Raw genomic sequence first — 19434 nt, 5'->3', positions numbered from 1 at the left:
ACGCTTGTTAAGAAAACAAAATGATAAAATTGCTATAATTTTTACTAAGTAGAAGAAGAAATGGGAGATTTATGCATAAACATGAAGAAATCACGAAAAAAAAAATCAGTTTCCATTTGTTAGTTCATATATATTGATTAATTATTTTACCTTAAGGATACTTTTCTTATATAACTCAATTGTAACGATCCTTTTCTTAAAAGGATATATATCTATGTAATCCTTTTGAAGAATTCAAACCTTTTTTAACATTAAAAAGTATACATCTTATATTCATTTTGCTTTTGCCAATATCCAATGTACGTAATTCTTTTGTAAAACAAGTAAACTAAAAAGGTCTCAAATCTCATATATATCATTCTCATACATTCACCATTATCATCACTTCTATTACACTTTCCAAGATGAGCAGAAGCAGTTTCATTAATTTCATGCTTTGGTAGAAGATGTGAACTTGTAAGTCACATAAGCTCCGAAAGCCATAATCACAAGAATTGCAGCACCCATGTTTGCAACCAAAGGCTTTTCTTCTTCATTCAACTTTCCTTCTCCAATTTTCGTTACTACCTCTTTAGCAGAAGCAACCACTTCTCTTATTATTCCTTTCTCTAATGTCTTCATCTCATCATCTTCTTTTCTCTTTCCTTTCTCAATGCTTTCTTTTCCCTTCTCTGCACTTTCTTTTGCCCTAGTCTTCATTATTTCTGCTCCTTTCCAAACCTCATCGTGGTTAATGTATCTTTGACCTAACTTCATTTTCTCTTCAAGACTATTCAAACCAACTTTATCTTCCTTTTCATGCATTCTCTTCTTCACTTTTTCTATATACGTTGCAATGTCATTTTGCTTTTTTTCCTCCTCCTTCTCGTGTTCTATTATTCTTCTGTCATCATCACCCACTGATGTGAGTTTTGGCTCAGTTTCCTCTTGACCCTTTTGAGATTTACCTGTTTCCTTCACTGGGGTTGAAGCAAAAAGTGGTGAGGGTTTCACCATGGCTTCCTCTTGAACAGTTTTTGGCCTTGGTGACCTATCTCTCATAGATTTTTCTCCTTGTTCCATTGGAGATTTTGGAGGCATGGCTACTTCTTTAGGGTTTGGTTGATCAAGCACTGGTTTTTCTGAGGAACTACTGAGTAATGGAGTTGGAGGTGTTTCTTGTTGTGATGATTTGGGTGAAACTTGTGAAGCATTATTGTTAATGGGTTTCTTTGGCATTGTAACAGTGAGAGTTCCGAGTTCATACTTACCTTGAAGTTTCTCCACTTCGCAATCTTCAGGAACAGAATATGTTTTCTCGAAATTGCTTATTCTGTTGCCTCCCAATGATCGTTCTCCTGTCACCTTCACCACTCGAGAAGATCTCATAAAGTTTATCTTTATCTTCTCCTTTACAAAACCTGCAGAATGCGGAAGACAATCATATACGTTAATTTTAGGCTTAATTAGTCGGATAATATTCACTTTCGTTAAAATGTATCAGTGGTATGTCAATCTAATCCTAACTTTTGTGAAAGTGTTTTAATTATGTCTTTCTCAGACAAAAATTATTAAAACCGTTAATTTAATTCATGACTTTTATCACTAAATTTTAATATAAATATTAATACTTAATTTTTAAGTCATTTAAAATATCAATACAGTTAACGGTCTTAATAATTTTTTGTTGAAAAGAACTTAATTGAGACATATTTTTAAAAGTGAGACTCAATTAACATAGTTTTAAAAGCGGGTATCAAACTCATACATCTAAATAAAAATAGGTATCATTCGACTAATTAAACCTTAATTTTGTGTAGGAGAACCTTTAAAATTGCATGCATGTCACACGTGTGATGTGTAAGAATTATACGTGTGATGTGTGAGAATTATGATATAACTTTTATATCTGTGTATGTGAAAGAGAGAGATTATATGAACAATTGCTAAGTTCAGAATTTATTATAGTTATGGTATAGTATAGTTTATAAATCTATCTGATCTAAGTTGTGTTTTATTGTTTGCTACAAATATTTTGATAAACAACGCATATAAATCCTAAACATAATTCAATAGTTAAATTTAAATTTGAAGTATATAGAGAATAGAAATTAAATAAATAGTTTAAAACGTTTTTACATATTAAATTACGATTTTATGAAATAAAATTTTTAACAAATGTTTGCCAATTTACAACTACCACTTTTTGTGAAACCTGGTTTTTTTTTTCGTTGTAAACTTTTAAATCCAGAAAAAAAAAACAAAGTACATAAAAAAAATCCAGTAATGAATCTTGATTATATGGTTATCATGTAATATTGTGTCGTTTAAGTATTTATAATTAATTTAAAAAGTCGATAGTTATTATTCAATTGTTGCTATCCCGAACTACACAGATGAATATTATATATATAAAGTAGTATATACAAAGTGACTAAAAAGATTTATATTGCCCCTCCTAATATTTAATTCCTAACATCATTATTTACACTCAGATGTAATTTTATTAATGTATAGATTCAAACAGAACAATAAAAAAGAAGAAGGTAAAAGGTTATTTAATATTAGTTTTTACCATTTGACGGGATAAAATTTATTTTTAAAAAAAGAGAAAAAATAGTGGTGAAAAGTAATTTTAAATGGAGGTAAAAAAATGATATTAAAATAGCGTTAATCAAAAACTGTTTGAAGAAAGACAATGAAAAGCACTGACCAGGAAGATAAATATGAAGAAGATATGCATTTTTATTTTCCTTCATCTCAGACTTGGGCTCAAAGGTTTCATAGAAAGGACGAATGGAAGCTTGTGTTCTTGTTGTTCTTGATCTTGGTGTTCTTGCTCCAGAAGCCATGATTTCACACTTAGCTTTCAATCTTACAAATGTTTGAGATAGGGTTCTTCTGCATATGTAGGTTATGGAATTGAATTTATATACACACACTTGGTTTTCTTGTTGAAGAGACTATTCCTTTTTGTGTAGTTTGGTTTGTTAATGTATTAGGGTTGGATTTTCCTTTCGCTGCCTACGGAACTTGAAGCATAACTTCTTTCCCAAATAAAGCAGTTGTTCTTTGTTTTTCCTCTACACTTACAGAACAATGCAGAACGTGAAAAATTATAAGGCTTTTAGGTTCACATGAAGAAAACACTTTCATTTTTTTATCTCTATGCTTCCTTTTCTTTCTTTCTTTTAGGTCAAGTTTTCTACCTAAATACTTTTAAAGTACTCCAACCAACGTTTTAATTCTCATCCTCATTTTTTGTCATCTATTTTTCTTAATTATGTGTATCGTCCTGCTTAATCAGTAAAACATTTGCCAATTATAATATAGACTACAACATATTTTTAATTCCTTAAAAATAAGAAAGTCTTAATATTAGTCGTTATAAAACATTTTATTTGTTTTTTTTTTTGTAAAATTAAGAATCAGTTTCGTAGTCCTAAAAGCATTAACTTGTGATTTTAATTCCTTTCGAAGAGGTTTCTTTAATTTTCAACTTCCACAAATTTAAAATTGTTTTTGTCTATAATATTTATTTTAAGATAAACAATAAATTTTATCTCAAAAATCTTACCAATTTTTGTTACGAGCTGCATTATATCATAGCATTACTGTACACGATTTTGAATAATTACTTGATTATTTTCTTCAACACAAAATAATCACATTTTAAAAAAACTAATTTACAATATTAGAGAACCAAAATAAAAAAGTCTTCATTAAAATAAAATTGAAATTAATATACTAGATATGCACTGTTAGTGTATTAAGGTAAACTTCTATTCTATCATCTAATCATGCATCAGGTTAATATTTTTCTTAGGGTATATAGTACAAGAGTCAATAAATTAATTTGTTTAGAACACTGCGTCAGAGATAAAATAATTTATTGTATAAAATAATGAGTAGCCGATATAGTAATTTAAAGAACAAAATTCAAAATTGGAAGTTAGAAATATTTAACAGAGATGAAGGAAAAGAAAATGTTGGTGGTCCTAATCTTCCACTACCAAATAGTGACAGGAACTCGAAAACTACAATAGCAAGATCAAATGAAGCTAAAATATTAAAACATTACACATGCAATTCAATTTCATCCGGATGGTAAATATAGATGTCAAAATTTAATGATATTGAAAAAAAATTGTCAAACAGCTAGTGACTTGTAAAAATAAGATCCGGCACTAATAATTGAAAAAAAGAACAAGAAAGGGTAATGAACAACAGTTGCTGATAAAAACTAAATATTCTGGGACTTGTTTAGGATGACACCTTCATATTTAACTTGGAACCACTTCATGGCATCGTCCTTTGTCACACGGTGCTGGATTCCAACACGAGACTTGCATCGACGGCGTCGTCCAACGCGATAGCCAGGACGCTCCAAAACAACAAAGAAATCCATTCCGTAAATACCAGTAGAAGGATCATACCTGAGTGATGCACACACGTTATAATACAGAGGGAAATCATGGACAAGAAGATGAAAATACCATATTTTCAACAGAAGATAATGTGACACAAGTTGTGTTACAAAGGAAAAATGGAAATAAGATAGAAATATCAGGTTTTCAATTAAAGGGAAATAATATATTCTGAAGTCAGCTACATGAATCACATAAATTCAGCAGGGTAAGACAAGTTCAATCATTTAAACTGTAAGAAATTACTTACAACATACTACATAAACTCAGAAAATGAAATTGGTGTGTAAATATTATGAGCAAGCAGTTATGTTATTCATAATGAGAAAATTACTTGATTCCCAAATCAATGTGCTCCTGAATGCCGAAGCCAAAGCAGCCAGTGTCGCTGAAGTTCCTCCTCAGAAGCTCGTACTCCTTCACCTTCAAACCACTTTCCAAAAGCTGCATCGCCTTGTCACCCCGCACCGTCACATAGCACGCGATCTTCTCGTTTCTTCTAATCCCAAAGGAACGCACAGTGTACCTTGCTGCAATATCCAATCAATCAATTCATCAAACTCAAACAGCACGGCTTCCACAATTGCCAAAGAAACAAAGTCATAACCATAATAATACAGATAAAACTCAAATGTAGTTCTTTAGGAACTTTTGGAACTGTTTTTCTATCCAAATTAGAGTTTCACCAAAGTTTAATTGCACAGAACCACGAACACTGACATTTGCTACAGCTAACCACTGAAGTGAAAATCCAATTCTAATTTAATAAATGCCAACACAAAACTATCTAAAACACTAAATGAAAGTTTCTTTTTTAAAAAAATTGTTTCAATTCTTCAAATTATGAAAAACTTCATGATTGATCAAAATTTGTGTTTAAACTCTTTAAAAATTACAAACAAAATTACTCGAATAAAATAATTACAAATTATTTACACGCCTTGATTTTATCTTATTATAATCAAACATCTCACCCCCAAGTTTGTTTTTGTTCAAAAGTATGCAGTATTCAGTGGCATGGAGGACTTTGACCGTAAGAATCTGCATTACTCTGATTATTTTTTTTATCTCAACAATTACATCAAAATACAAAACCAGAGATTCAACAATTGCAAAAATATGAACACTGATAATACCTTTGGAGAAAACAGGGGTTTGGCCACTGAGTTGTTCGAGCACCTAAGTAGAAAGAGAGAAGACAAGAGAGCATAAGAGAAGATGAAAAACATTATAATAATATTACAAAATTAAAAAAATATAAAAAATCAGTGCCTTGGCAGCGCGAGTGAGACGATCGCCGCTCTCGCCGACGGAGATGTTGAGGACGAGTTTCTGCACTTTGATTTCTCGCATCGGATTGGAGAGTTTCTTCTCGGAGGCCTGCGAAAACGAAAAGCAAATGAGAGAGTAGTTGAATTGGTTTGAGAAGATAGATAGAAAGAAGTGCAATGGAAGAAAAGAGGAAGAGATTTTGAGCTCACCATTGTTGACGGAATGGTGTGGAATCCCGCGCAGAGAGTAGTGCTTTTGCAGCGGCAGAGTGAAGGAACGATACTAATATGCGAACGAATGGGAAGAAGGTGACTAGGGTTTTTCATTCATGGACTCCATCGGGCCCGATCGCAGTGATGGCCCAAAGGCCCACAAGGGAATGCTGGATCTAGCACAATAAAGCCCATAAAAATACTAGTGTTGTCTTCTTTTTTTATCTTTCTCTCTTACTCGTGTGTCTTTATTATTGTAAAATGTCATTTTTAAAATTATTAAATATTTATAAATTAAGCAAAAATTACACTTATTTTTTTTCCGACAAGAGAAACAGCTCTCTATAAATATAAAATCTATAAATTTCTTTTTTGTCCACGTCTCATAATACCAATTTTATCTTTAATTATTTTATAAATAATTTATTTTTAACTGTTGTTATCAAAACCTTTTTTTATTTATTTTAAACTATTATTTAAAAAAAATTATACATATCTTATTTCTTTTATTTTACATTTAACAACTTTTTAAAAATAATTATATCTTTATTATTAATCTTAATTTAATTTTTTTTAAAATTAAAAAATATAAACACTCTAATAGTACACGTGTGTTGTCGCTGGCAGATACTAATTTCTTTTATTTTAATAAAACAAATTTTTGAATGAACATTCCTTTGCTTTATGTTTTAAATAATTGCATTGACCTTCTTCTATTTTAAATAATTTATTATATTTAAAATTGATGTCAACTAAAACACATTTATAAAAAGTTGTGAAAATTAAAAATTGAGTTTAAAATACGAAAAGTAAAGATCTTTTGTTAAAAAGAGTTGATTGGTTTCTACGAGACGTTCTGTCTCTCAAATTTTAAATTATGTGTGTTGAAATAATAGAAAAATTTAAAAATGTTAAATTAGGTAGGATTTTATTTCTTTAATATTAATAAATAATAAAATTAAAAATTAAAAAAAAATTAAAAATATAAAAGTTGACTAAGATTTTTTTTTTCACTCCTTGTTTCTTAAGTTTTTCATTGCTTCTATCACCTTTCATTTACCTCTCTTTTTTGTTTTTTTTTAAGAAAAATAGAAAATTAAATACAAATTAATTATTTTCTTTTTCTTTTTTATTTCGTTGTTGAAGAAAATTTTTTCTTAGAAATATAAAAAAATTATTCTATATGTCATTTCATAAACGTGATTTAATTGTGATAGTTTCTCTCTTAGTAAATACTTCTCATCTTTAATCAGATTTTGATAATTTATTTTATAATCTTAAACTTTTTTTTTTAAATAGGTAAATAGAAGAAGAGAAAAAAAAATTTATTTTTTTCAACATGATAAAGGAGAAACAACATAAATTCAACTTAATGTTAATTATTTAGTTGTTCAATTAGATGTGTCCCTTGTGATATGATAATTTCCTTTTTAGTAACTATGTTTATTTTATAGTTTTAAACTTTATTTTTGAAAAATAGGTATCTAGATGAAGAAAAAAATAATAATTTATTTTTTCCAAAATGAAAAAGAGAAACAACACATATTCAACTTTGATATTAATAATTTAATTGTAAGAGGTATCCCTTGTGAGCAGATTTTATCTTTTAGATTACAGTGAACAAGAGTAAACTAATTTAAAATTTCAACTTCATTTTAAAGATTTTACTATCAGCAATCTCATTATAATAAAATAAAATTTTGCTTCTAGCATTGACGATTAGAAAGATAGGTGGAAAGAGATAGTAAAAGAGCAATAATACAAGCATGTACCTACACTAGAGTTACAGTTACAACTATTCTGATTCTCACTATACACAAAGGTAGAATGTGTGATTGATGGATCAACTCTGTTCTTTATAAGGAGTCCAGATCAATTTGGAAACATCAACATCGAGGCCACCCCTGCCAGCAGCTTTAAGATGGCGATCCAAGACTTTGGGATCAGCACAGATAACATGTTGACCTTTCCTGTATTGAATCAATTCAAGACTCTGAAGGGTGGTTAATATATCTTCAGCTTTAATGGCAGTCATATCACTGAGTTCCTTGATAGAAATGTTGCCCTTGTGCTTCTTCAGAATGTCCAACAGAACTCTCGTCCAATATCCTCTGTAGCTTAGCAGTCCAAGGTCTGATAGGGGTCTTTCAGGTGTCCCAACTTTCCCCTCTTTCTTCGACAGTTCATATGCTTTTCAATCATTCATTCAAATTTCAACCAATTTCAGTCACATTTACTCACTCTATGCACTGCTAAATTTTTTATACAAAAACAGATCTTACACTTACAGAAAGCAATTAGAAATTTTCCATAGCCTTTCCTTTGGTAAGGTGGAAGGGTCAGGATACATGCCAAATTGTAAGATTCCTCCGAATGTTTTTCCTTCACAAGTAAAAGGTTAACATCAAAAATATCAAACTCAACACATCAACAAATAATCACAGCATTGTAATATTTTACCTTGGAGAAATAGCCAACCATGTGACACCCTCGATCATCACATTCGCACAAAACATAGAACAGAAACAGATCTACATCATAATAGAGGGTCTTGTGATCAAGAAATAACTTCGCCAAATAGCAAAGATTCTGCCCATAAACCTTGTTCTTCTTTCCATCAACCTGTTTTCAGATATAATACTAATTAAAAATAACAATAATAAATTCAAACTTCCATAATAATCAAGGACTAATAATAAAAAATGTTCAGATAACTATTGCAACTTGCAACTGCCAGCAAAACAAAACAACTGTCATTTTCTAAATCGAAAGAATTTCCAATATTTGAGATTTTTTAACTTGCACTCATTTAACTATTTCAAAACAAAATCACCTATTTTCTTTTAATTAAATAAAAAAAATATTGGAGAGCTGGTGCTCATCAGGTTAGGAAGCCGCAGAAACTTGGGCAACCATCAATGTTTTTGAAAAAGAACTCTACCCGAATCAAAGGAAGATAATGAATTTTTATAAACAAATTGTGAGTATTCATTGTAAAAAGATTTAAAGATAAGTGACAAAAAGAAAAAACTTAATTTTGAACTAAAAAAGTTGAAGATGATGGAATGGGTACTGATGAAAAAAAAAAGGAGGAATTTGTGATATTGAAAACAGTGGCAAAAATGTACCTCAAACATTGACAGTGTGCCACTTCTGTATATCTCATCACCAGGGGGGTGCTTCAGATCGCACTTCCTCTGCATGAACAGGAAGCCAACGTTAGCAATGAAAATGGTGCTTAAGTGATCGGCATTGGGTATACAAAACTGGCATCTTTCTTCAAGTTTATGGGGGCCCAAGGGAGACCCAAGAATAATACTAGCAGATGAGTTTTATAGACTATTTCATCTAATACTATTTTATAAATTTTCAAGTGATAAAGAAACTAAAAACACTCATTTCAATCAAAAAGATTCATTTTCAAATAAGTGGAAAGAAGAAATAAATTTTAAAGATGACTAAATGATTAAAAGTGCAATCCTTAGTATGAGTAAATTTCAAATAAAAAAGAATACAAAATATCAGATTGTTTGGAATCCCATAGAAAAATATCAGATTGTTTGGAATCCCATATAGAACTTCAAAGAAAAATAAGCATATTATGATCACTAAAAACTAAGCCGTTTTTGTACTATTACTGCAATAAGGAGGACAATCGTAGTAAAATTGGTAATAGGAATTTTTTTGGAGAACAAACATTCCCCATAGTTTCAGTGCCTTAGATTGTTTACAGAAAGCTATCAGCTAGTATTTATTCTTTGCTCAAACAAACAAAAAGATGGAAAACACAAAACAAAGAAATATAAAGTGAAAGGACTTTTTCAGTCACAGCTCACCATATGCCTCTGAAGCTGTTCTTTGCGCTTCATGAAATTGAGGCAAAACTCACAAAAGAACAGCTTCAAACAGTCATTGTATTCTGGAGGGAAGGGGGAGAAGTACCATGTCTCAATCTCATATCTTCCAAGCTCAATAGTAGCTATATTTTTCACTTTTGTAAATTCCTCATGTTCTCGCAAACTGGCAGCATCAAGCTCCTCATGTCCCTATAATTTAATAATACATATACACATTAAAAAACAATGAACAAATTTGAGAGTTGAAGCAGAAATAATCAGATCAGACCACCAGTAGAATATATTGGTTTCAACTTTCATGCACAAGAAAGCAATGATCACTACCCAGCTCCAACAAAATGTCATCATAATCACAATTACATGCTTCATACAACTTCAATCTTACCATTAGAGATACTCATGCAAACATGGTTAGTGTTTTGGAAGCACTATGCATAATAAGGCGTCTTAGAGTATTAGCAATTGGGAACACACTGTTAGGCATCAATTTGAAGTAATACTCAAATATTGATAAGATATTCAAATAGAACGGTACAGACAAAGTGTAGTGCAAGTGCAAACTTAACAGTGTATAGCATTCAATTTATTTTATGCCAAAATAGCGCCTACACACTGTTGAAGTATATGCATAAGAGAAGTAAAAGTATAGCATACGTTCTGTGGTGTGTATTTGTGCCCAACAGCATACAATGAAAATGTAACTGAAAAAGTAATAACTCTACCTCTACATGTGTCTCATCAATCTTCCTCTTTTGATGGCGTGTCATCTTCAAGCCAGTCGCACCCTAAAAAACCATACTTGCAATTTTGTAAATGAGTCCAGTCACAAAGCGAGACCAAATCTTGAAAAAAGAGACAGACATAACATAACCAAGAAAGTCAACACCATTCAAAATATTAAATTGAAGAATGGCCAGTACAAGTGAAGTGACTACAAACTTATATTTAATTCCACATATCTTTTTTTTTTTTGCTACTACCAGGTCCCACCAAAAGGAGAAACCCTTAAAAAGAAAATATGTCTGTTTTAAATATTATAAAACCAGGGCTTTAAATAAAACTCAATGGCATCATTTGTTCCATGTAACCAGTCCCATCTAGTGGAAAAAGATAAAGTTGTGTTTGTAAAGCAACAAACAGATGTCTGGACTACATTATCATTTTTTCCTTGGAAATTCCCATCATCTGCAAAAATTAAATTGATGAGGTCTAAAAAAATGCTGCAATATACAATTTGGAGTATATATTCATTACCTTCTCCTCCACTTTCTCATCCACAACAGCCTCCACTGAATCAAGATCAAGCTGTTCAAGCTTAACCCACTCATCAAGCCTTCTATTGACTGCCAAAGGAAAAGGAACAGGTTAAAAGAACTACGATAAGGCTAAGCATTGAGCATTTTATCATCATCCCTGCCTGCCAGTGTTTTAAATCCCAGCTCGCGACATGTAGAAGCCAGCTCCCAAAACGCTATATTAGGATAGCCACTATTTTGAAATTTGTATATAGAACATTGCTTCGATTCTCAAGAATGATAAAAATATATCAAAATTAATGACATTAATAATTAACAATAAAATGTCAAAGGTTTCCTAAACAAAACATACAAGTAAATGCCAACCAAAGTCAAATCCAAGTTTCTTAGAAAGAGACCATCAATTATCAATTCAAGTTTTTTTCTAGATTTCATTTGTATAACTGAGATCCCAAAATTATGAACCAAAATGCCTCTCTGTTCATGGCATGCTTTAGGAATAAACACATAGTGCCACTTCTGCCACTATTCAACCCGCTCTTTAGTCTACCACAGCAACTACACTAAAACTCTCCGTTACGGGGACCCCTATAGTAGGTGGAGCAGCTGCACAACACTATGCTGCTATAAAAGAGCCATTAAAACCCTAATTCTATTACACTTCTTGGTATCCAGAAAACCAGTTATGACTGTTGTAATTAATTCAAGAGTTTGTCGGTTAGTGTGTATACCTAATTACTCTATAAATAGAGTATGTTGTAACTAATATTCAGCTTCTTCAATAACGGAAGTATTATACTTTTTTCCTCTCTATTTTACTTTGTTTAACTTTCACTTTTTCCTCCAACAATGGCTTCCCTGCGCAGCCCTAATTGCGAAAAAAGCGCCACACACACACAGATGATTCCTTTCTCTTCAACATGCAACTTCTCGTTCCGTAAAACAAAACCTAAAATAAGAAACACTCTTCACTCCCGACAGTACCAAATTCACAACAATCTAAGTTCTTGCAAAGCTTCACTGGTATTCACACCATTTTCGCAGTGAACCTTATCCGAAATAAGACACCAATTACACTCAAAGCCACCGACACAATACTCCCCGTTAACTCGAAAAAAAAGGCCATACGAAACCAATTAAAATTACAACCAAACAAACCCAAAATCAACACACATCCCAGCCAACCAACCAATCCTCGAAACCGAAACCCTAACCGTTCACTCTATTCATTAAAATCGAGAAACAGAACAAAGGACTAGAGGTCTTACACTCGGTGTAATGGACGTAATACTCGTAATCGGCGTTGTGAACCTTCCGCCGTTCGATGACCTTCACGGGATGGTACTTGCCGTCCCTCCACCGGCACATGACGCGCGTGCCGACCTCCAGAGGGAGCACCGACGATCTTCGCCGCTTCGACGTGTTGGACTCCAGCGCCGTCTCCGCGCCGTCGAAGGGCGGCGATTTTCCGTTGCCGTTGGCGGTTGGGGTATCGATCGAACCCATGGGAGAGAAAGATGAGCTGAAAACCGCAGGAAGATGTGCTGAAAGACGAACTGAAAAAACTGCAGGAATATAGTGTTGTTTTTTAGCTGTCTCATAAATAATGGTAATATAATTTAAATTTAAAATAAACAACTATTACAATATCCTTGTATTATTTTTATTTGTGATCATTAAAATATCCTAAATTATGTAAAAATCTCTTATTTAAAAAGAGTAAAATATAAATTTAACAAGTATTATAAACATAAAAAGGAAAAAGAAAAGTGATTTAGGAAATATTACGTAAAAATATACTTCGATGTCCTATGCTTTTCAACTTTGTAGGAAGAATTTGTTCAAAGATAAAAGTTTTGCATGCTTCTTCTTCCTAGGATTCCTTTTTTTTTTTTAATGATAATTGTTCCTTCATTTTCAGAATAATGAAAGTTCCATTTTGGATTACTTATTTGGAAGATAACTTTCTTAAATGTCTTTTTTCAATTGATTTTTAAATATAATTTTGAAAATACGTTTGGAAAAATTGAATTGAAAGGGTTTTTTTACTTAAAACACTCATTTTCATAACAAAGAAAATTTTAATTGTAAGTTTGATTTTTAAAAGTGGTAAAACATACTTTTTTCTTTATTATTATTAATTCCATTTTCCCAGCAGTATTATTATTATTGTTATAGTTATTAATTATAATAGATTCTAATTTCGATACAATTATTTTACATAATAAAAACATCATTGTTGTAAAATAAGAATTTCGATTCTGGATCTTTTATACTGTTTTTAATGCTTTCAAATATATAAAATCTGTTGCTAATATACCAACATAAATGTATTTGACAATTTAGCAGAGGGACAATGAAAAGAAATCAACCAACAATCTGGACTCGAAAAATAGTTTCTTTTTAAATGATTGTTTTCTTTGTTTACACACTAGTTTTGATCATGGTTTAACAATCACAAATATTACTACAACACAAGACAACTAGTTTTCCTTTTCTGATGAAACTATTCACTGCTTGAAGTATCCAAATGCACCACAGGTGTTTGTGCTTTGGCCTCAGTTGATGACACCATGTCTTCAAGCATGGAAGTCTCTTCTTCAGTGCTGCTTTCACCAGAAGATGTATCAGTTAAAGTGTGCAACATTGTCACCTTTTTTTGCTTTGCATCTTCAAATGAATAGCTTTTCCTTCTTCCCATTTGATGTACAGGAAGCATAGGTTTTGGTTGTGAACCAGTCCTGTCCCTTCCCAAACTGTAACTGGTTGAGAGCTTCCTCTCTATACACTCCCTTTCTCTTACTGTGTCACCCAACTTTTCAAAAACTTCACTGTTCATTGCTGTTTCTTCTGCAGCTTTTTGCTCAAGCTCTGTGAGTGTTCTGTTCAAAGCTTTCTTTTTCAGCTGAAGGGAGCACTAAAAGATACACAAACAATAACAATAAGTGAATTATGGTAGAAGGTACCATTCTTCTTTATTATAAGAAAAAGTACTGGTTCACTGTTTACTGATTTAAGTTTAACAGTAGTTAAACCATGATTCAATAAGAAGCATTTAAGCTTATTATTTCTTAAGTAATAAAATGATATAAACTATAAAAAGTTCAATGTATATTAAATTCATGCCTAAATTGTATGTTTTATTAGCAAAAATGATAATACTAGTTCAAACTGTTTTCTACATGGGTGCTGAACTAGTTAGACCAATCAAACCAGGCTATTTGTTTAAGAAAAATAGCTGTTGTAAGAGACAAAAGAACAAAGGGAAAAGGAAGAAAAACAAGAACAAACAACACAATTTCAGACTAACTCTCTTGTCAAGGAAGCTTCCAAGGCCGTGATCTTTGAGCTTCTTTTTTGCCCAAAATGTTCTTACAAGTCCAATTAGTACCAACATGAGAGCAGACTCAAAGAACAGAAACAATAATATGGCTCTTTCGTTGCCTGCAAAAAAAAAAAAAACTTAATTCCGGAAATGATGCCACATTCTCTTAATTTACAAAGTTGCACATTACCTGTGTATATGCTGACAAGCTTGGTTCTTTCTTGAGAGCAGCTTGATGCAAGCTTCTGACCTGTGAAGTTATGAGAGAAATTACATGAACAGAAATTGTTATCACCTTTTACCGAAAGAAATCTGAAGTTGCACTTTGTTACACACTAAACTAAAAACAAGATACTGTAGTTTTGCATTTTTAGAAACACTCAACAAAAACACTCTTTGTGTAACAACTTAAAAAAGTTGATACTATGGCCCTATTTATATGCAAAAAGAGAACCTACTTGTTCTATTAAATTTCCTTGATGTGTTGTCTTCCTGATATATTAGAAAAGCTCATGTTTTACATTTATATTAGAAAAGCTCATGTTTTACATTAAATCAGCATTTGAGGATTCATGTCTGATTTTTCCAAAAAATTCAACTAGGGCAAAATCCTCAATTTTTCACATACAGAAGCAATGTTGAGAAAACAGCAACAACATTCAGCTTTGTATGCTGTTTTTATTTTATTTTTAATGAACATTGAGAAAAGAAATTGATTTTCTTTTTTTTATCAAAATCAATGTTGTGGTTTATTACTAGCACTCCAACATTTACTTTATAAAAACAATTGTGTGGCACTCAAATGATACAGCCAGGGAATACTTACATACAGAAAAAAGAAACTGCCTAACATTATTTTCATGAGTAATAAGTAATAGATGTCATTTAAATGATTGATAATGTGATGAAACAATTGTATGGAAGATTCACAAGCATTGCAATGGATAAAGTGGCATATGAACAATTTAGTTTCTGAAATTGTGATTTATTGTTACTTTAGTCCTCTGAAATACAAAAAATGCAGTCTGTTACTCACTTTAATCCAAAGTTATATGTGTCAATGAGATTTAAATGATAATATTAACATGTTTAACGACTTTTTTTTGTATTTTGTTCAATCTAAAGAATAAAGTGATAATTAAATTGACCACTCATGAAGAAAATTGGATATTTATCTGAAGGTAGGTGAAGAACAAATAAGGAAGATCTGTACCTATAGTTCGGCATTGCAATGGGGTGCCAATCTCTGCTGTGAACATTAGGATACATCCATTAGTAGTTCATTCAAACAAGCTACTTCATATAAAAAATAAAATTCCCTAAGGTAAATACTCCATGGAAATTTTAGCTATCCAATTTGTATTATGATCAACATTCTGCAGAAAGTGTTCAATTTCTCATCTGTTGCTTTTATAGCAGCAACCTTAATGAAGTGGAAAAATTTATTTAGTACCCTTATTCAATCTCATCCAGCATTAACAAATTTTTCATGATTGATCCATGTTCACCATATTGATGAGTTTTAAGTTGGCTATCATTTCATTATTCAATACAATCAAAGAAAAAAAAATGATTATATAAGAGAGAGCACTCTTACTTGAGGCAGCAAGGAAGGCAAGAACAGTCTCCTCATTCATGACAAAATGACTTAGATCACTCTCAGAAAATAAGGGAGAAACATGACCTGATTGAATCAACCGCACAGAAAAATAGTTAATTTTTTGCTGCTATGGAAACTTAATTTTTAATGCCAAGTGTTATGAAGAATGAGAAGTGAAAAATATGTACCAGGATATCTTTCAGACCAATAGATTGATCCTGTGGCAGGAACCAACATAGTGAATAATGCCCCTTTTGGTCGAATTGCTGAAACAAGAGTGTATTCACCACTTGTGTGGCTAGCTTTTCCTTCCATCTCTATCTGTGAACTGTACACTGCAAATCCAGAGCAATCAAGAAAAGGTCCAACTTGAATCATAGAGTTCTCTGCATTCATTCTTGAGAATTTCTTGAGAACCCCATTTGGAGAAAATGAGTACAGAAATCCATCCAATGAACCAATAGATATCCATCCTGTTACATCAAGTCAGAAAAGACTATGTTTCTGAATCTGTTGATAGCATTTCTCTTGGTTGTACTGATTTTTCAGATTAATGCAGAAGTTTAAACACTTTAAATAATGGGGGCAAGTATGAGACAGTATGCATATATATAAAATTCTAACTTAGATATACATTTTTTGCATGTAAAGGTGATAAAGGTAGATCCCTCATGCAGTTCCATTGCACATAGTTCCTCACAGAAGAATTATTGTGAAAGGAGTGAGAACTAGGAAAGAAAAGGTAACTGGGAAAAAAGAAAAAGCATGAGGCAGTATGAATATATAAAAAATTCCAAGTTAGATATCAATTTTTGCATGTAAAGGTGATAAGGGTAGATCTTTCATGCAGTTCCATTGCACGTATTGCCTCACAAGGAGGGTTATTGTAAAAGAGAACTAGGAAAGAAAAGGTTACTCGGAAAGAAGAAAATTAATCATAAGAAACATTATAGCTTCATACAAAGAAAGAGTTTAATGGTTATGCAGTGACACCATAAAACGGTTTTATAATGTCATGCAATATCAAAACCACTACATATTTGTTAACTTTAAATCCTAAACTGTTTTACACTTTCAATGCATAACCATAAACAGTTTAATTGCAACACATATATTATTACATTGATCATGCATTTACTAATCGGGAGACCCCATATAAAGGTTTAAATTAATGAAGTTTTATTTTATAGGGTAAGGCTTCAAATAATCCAACAGCAAAAGACTTACCATTAGAGTCCACTATAGGAGCAGAGTCAACTTTGCTTAATGGCCCTATACTTCTCTGCCACAAAACATTACCTGAAAAGACATCTAGAGCCAGAACAAGAGCCTTGGTTGGAACTGTTACATACAGATGACCATTGTTTCCAGGAGTCGTAGTGAAATTTTTGTCTAGTGAACTGAAATCCTGAATCCATCTAAAGTAACGACTTCGAATCGACAAACAATAGAGTTCACCTTCTGTGTTTGAGATCTGCAAGTGCAAGAAACAAATATACTTTCAAAGAAGTCATATCAATCCTGGGAAATGAACATTTCTCAGCATGATAAAAGTACACACCTCACACACTATGACAGCACTAAAGGGCTCTTTTGTTTCAACTTTTGGAAACTGATTTAAGTTTTTAGAAATGAACCAAAGGTAGTTTGATATATGTACTTTTCAAAAACATTTGTCAAAAGTAGTACCTGTTTTTCAATTTTTAAAAGAAAATGAAAGATAGTCATCTTTTAAATTGTTTTGGTTTTCTACTTCCAATTTTCTGTTGTTCATATTCTTCCTTTTCAATCTTCTTCTCTCACTCTGACTGTCTAAAATTTAGTTTATGAAAACGGTTTAATACAACAGTTTTCAATAACTATTAATAAATAAGGAACAATAACTTCCACCCTTTCATCATTCCCCGAGACTACATATAACCAATACATACAAAAGTTTCGAGAGTCATCAACATCATAACTGTGGCAAAAACTATTGTTTTGGTTTGACTGTTGCAGTCTTAGATTCAAAGCTCATATGTAAAAGCAGCAGCTAGTCAAATTAGCTTCAGTTTCAATGTAAAAAATGGATCCAGATTTGACTGAATCCAATGTCACTGCTAAACTCAAAGTAGAGAATAAGTATGCATTACAATAAACCAAGGATGAGTAAAGCTTACATATATACTATCCTCACATTGATCAAGCACAGGAGGTGAATCAAAGTAACAATCTGTAATATTTTTCCTGCATCCTTGACGGTAGCCAAATTGGTAAAGCACAGGTCCAACACTCCAAAGCAAACTTCCATGTGAGTGATATGCAAAGAGTCCTCTATTCTTGACATTGATGTAAACAGTTGAACCTGATGTGCTCACTGAGAGACCAATAATCTCAGCCTCGGCTGGTTCACCTGGTCTTGGACCAAAGAAAACTTCTGCTTCTGCCTCAAAAGCTACAATGCTTCCATATTTAATCACCAATATTCTGTTATCAGCTATCAAATATACCTGCATTTGCCTTGCAAAAATCAACAATCAATCACCATCACCCCACCACAAACAAAAGCTTTCCCTTTCTCCCATCAAGCATGAAGGCTTACATTGATCAATAATGGCCTTTATATTGTTGTTATATATAGCAGTTACGTGTTTGTTTTTGTATCAGTTTTTTCTGTTTTACAGAGTTTTATATAAGTTCTGTTTTTTCTCTTTCTGTAATACTCTTTTCTCAGTTTCAATACAGTGAGAATTCTCACAAAACCTGAGAAAGAACTAAGATGGTGTCAGTTTTTCAATGATACTCATCAGTTTTTCATCATTTTATTTGAGTAAATAGTATATATACTAGCAAGTAAAAGATTGTATCACTTCACTTTTATTCACTCACAAAGTGTAATATATACCCTAGTAGTGCAGAAATCAAGAGAGTTCTCAATTTTCCAATAGACATTTATACGTGAAAAGAATGATAAATGTAAATTCAAAGCAATGCAACAACATGAAATAATTAATGAAACTGATGAATTTAGATGACCTTGCCATGACCTCCACGAACTGGGGCAGTACCAAGGTTGCATTTGTAGTCCAAATGCAAGGTCCATGCAATGGTTCCGTTGCTTTCAAATGCAAAAAAGTTGCTGTGAGAACAAGCATAGATCCTTCCATCATCATCTCCAAGAAGAGGTTTTGAAAGCCAGTGATATGAAGAGACAGAAAAAGAAGAGAATGTAGCAATCAAAACCAATACGAGAAAGAAAAGCAAAAGGGTCATTGCACATTGCAGAACCACGCAAGTTGTGGTTGTCACAATTATTTCTTCATGACAGTTACCATTTTAAACTCAGAATTCCAATCCTTCTTCCATGCAACCATATGAATGTAATGATGAATGAAAGTTGCAATGGCTAGTGCTATTATCAAAACTTAAAACTGCAAGAAAACATTAGGCAGTGGTGAGAGAGATTTCCATGCACATGAATCAATGCCATCATGTTTGTGCACAAGTGATTTGCATGGGCAAGTTGT

General features: G+C 32.0%; 4 protein-coding genes across 4 annotated transcripts; all 4 read right to left on the bottom strand.

Moving 5' to 3' along the window:
* Positions 1 to 303: 303 nt before the first annotated feature.
* LOC114179338 (uncharacterized) lies at positions 304 to 2897 on the bottom strand. The gene is made up of 2 exons (XM_028065659.2): positions 2693 to 2897; positions 304 to 1400 (listed from the first exon to the last, which is right to left on the bottom strand). The coding sequence occupies exons 1-2, from the start codon at positions 2829 to 2831 to the stop codon at positions 430 to 432; spliced, it is 1110 nt and encodes a 369-aa protein (XP_027921460.2). The 5' UTR covers positions 2832 to 2897; the 3' UTR covers positions 304 to 429.
* A 1196-nt stretch (positions 2898 to 4093) lies between these two features.
* LOC114163221 (large ribosomal subunit protein uL5-like) lies at positions 4094 to 6044 on the bottom strand. Its single transcript, XM_028047438.2, has 5 exons — positions 5888 to 6044; positions 5679 to 5786; positions 5543 to 5585; positions 4741 to 4936; positions 4094 to 4415 (listed from the first exon to the last, which is right to left on the bottom strand). Exons 1-5 carry the CDS (start codon positions 6002 to 6004, stop codon positions 4223 to 4225), a joined length of 657 nt encoding a protein of 218 aa, XP_027903239.1. The 5' UTR covers positions 6005 to 6044; the 3' UTR covers positions 4094 to 4222.
* Positions 6045 to 7572: 1528 nt separating this feature from the next.
* On the bottom strand, positions 7573 to 12580 carry LOC114162605 (histone acetyltransferase of the MYST family 1). Its single transcript, XM_028046551.2, has 8 exons — positions 12272 to 12580; positions 11002 to 11090; positions 10470 to 10532; positions 9727 to 9936; positions 9019 to 9087; positions 8351 to 8512; positions 8179 to 8272; positions 7573 to 8080 (listed from the first exon to the last, which is right to left on the bottom strand). The coding sequence occupies exons 1-8, from the start codon at positions 12507 to 12509 to the stop codon at positions 7734 to 7736; spliced, it is 1272 nt and encodes a 423-aa protein (XP_027902352.1). The 5' UTR covers positions 12510 to 12580; the 3' UTR covers positions 7573 to 7733.
* Positions 12581 to 13509: 929 nt separating this feature from the next.
* Positions 13510 to 19180, bottom strand: LOC114181677 (protein GAMETE EXPRESSED 3-like). Its single transcript, XM_085675649.1, has 9 exons — positions 18944 to 19180; positions 18088 to 18417; positions 17490 to 17540; positions 17156 to 17402; positions 16117 to 16401; positions 15926 to 16012; positions 14519 to 14578; positions 14314 to 14447; positions 13510 to 13920 (listed from the first exon to the last, which is right to left on the bottom strand). The coding sequence occupies exons 1-9, from the start codon at positions 19178 to 19180 to the stop codon at positions 13510 to 13512; spliced, it is 1842 nt and encodes a 613-aa protein (XP_085531775.1).
* Positions 19181 to 19434: the final 254 nt, after the last annotated feature.

Source organism: Vigna unguiculata, chromosome 1, assembly GCF_037176805.1.
Source record: "Vigna unguiculata cultivar grain cowpea cultivar isolate G323 ecotype 2 chromosome 1, ASM3717680v1, whole genome shotgun sequence".
NCBI lineage: Eukaryota > Viridiplantae > Streptophyta > Magnoliopsida > Fabales > Fabaceae > Vigna > Vigna unguiculata.
This window is presented reverse-complemented; position numbering and strand designations above follow the sequence as displayed.

What these genes read in the sequence shown, in the direction of transcription:
- LOC114179338 (XM_028065659.2), bottom strand. Translation starts at nt 2,831, where the DNA reads ATGGCTTCTGGAGCAAGAACACCAAGATCAAGAACAACAAGAACACAA. An exon ending in TCTTCATATTTATCTTCCTG is followed by an intron (nt 1,401 to 2,692) that starts GTCAGTGCTTTT and finishes CGCATTCTGCAG; the next exon opens with GTTTTGTAAAGGAGAAGATA.
- LOC114163221 (XM_028047438.2), bottom strand. Translation starts at nt 6,004, where the DNA reads ATGAAAAACCCTAGTCACCTTCTTCCCATTCGTTCGCATATTAGTATC. An exon ending in ACACCATTCCGTCAACAATG is followed by an intron (nt 5,787 to 5,887) that starts GTGAGCTCAAAA and finishes TCGTTTTCGCAG; the next exon opens with GCCTCCGAGAAGAAACTCTC. An exon ending in GTCTCACTCGCGCTGCCAAG is followed by an intron (nt 5,586 to 5,678) that starts GCACTGATTTTT and finishes CTTTCTACTTAG; the next exon opens with GTGCTCGAACAACTCAGTGG.
- LOC114162605 (XM_028046551.2), bottom strand. Translation starts at nt 12,509, where the DNA reads ATGGGTTCGATCGATACCCCAACCGCCAACGGCAACGGAAAATCGCCG. An exon ending in TTGATGAGACACATGTAGAG is followed by an intron (nt 9,937 to 10,469) that starts GTAGAGTTATTA and finishes ATTAAATTATAG; the next exon opens with GGACATGAGGAGCTTGATGC. An exon ending in AAAATTTCTAATTGCTTTCT is followed by an intron (nt 8,081 to 8,178) that starts GTAAGTGTAAGA and finishes ATGATTGAAAAG; the next exon opens with CATATGAACTGTCGAAGAAA.
- LOC114181677 (XM_085675649.1), bottom strand. Translation starts at nt 19,180, where the DNA reads ATGACCCTTTTGCTTTTCTTTCTCGTATTGGTTTTGATTGCTACATTC. An exon ending in TTCGTGGAGGTCATGGCAAG is followed by an intron (nt 18,418 to 18,943) that starts GTCATCTAAATT and finishes AGGCAAATGCAG; the next exon opens with GTATATTTGATAGCTGATAA. An exon ending in GAAGCTTCCTTGACAAGAGA is followed by an intron (nt 13,921 to 14,313) that starts GTTAGTCTGAAA and finishes TGTATCTTTTAG; the next exon opens with TGCTCCCTTCAGCTGAAAAA.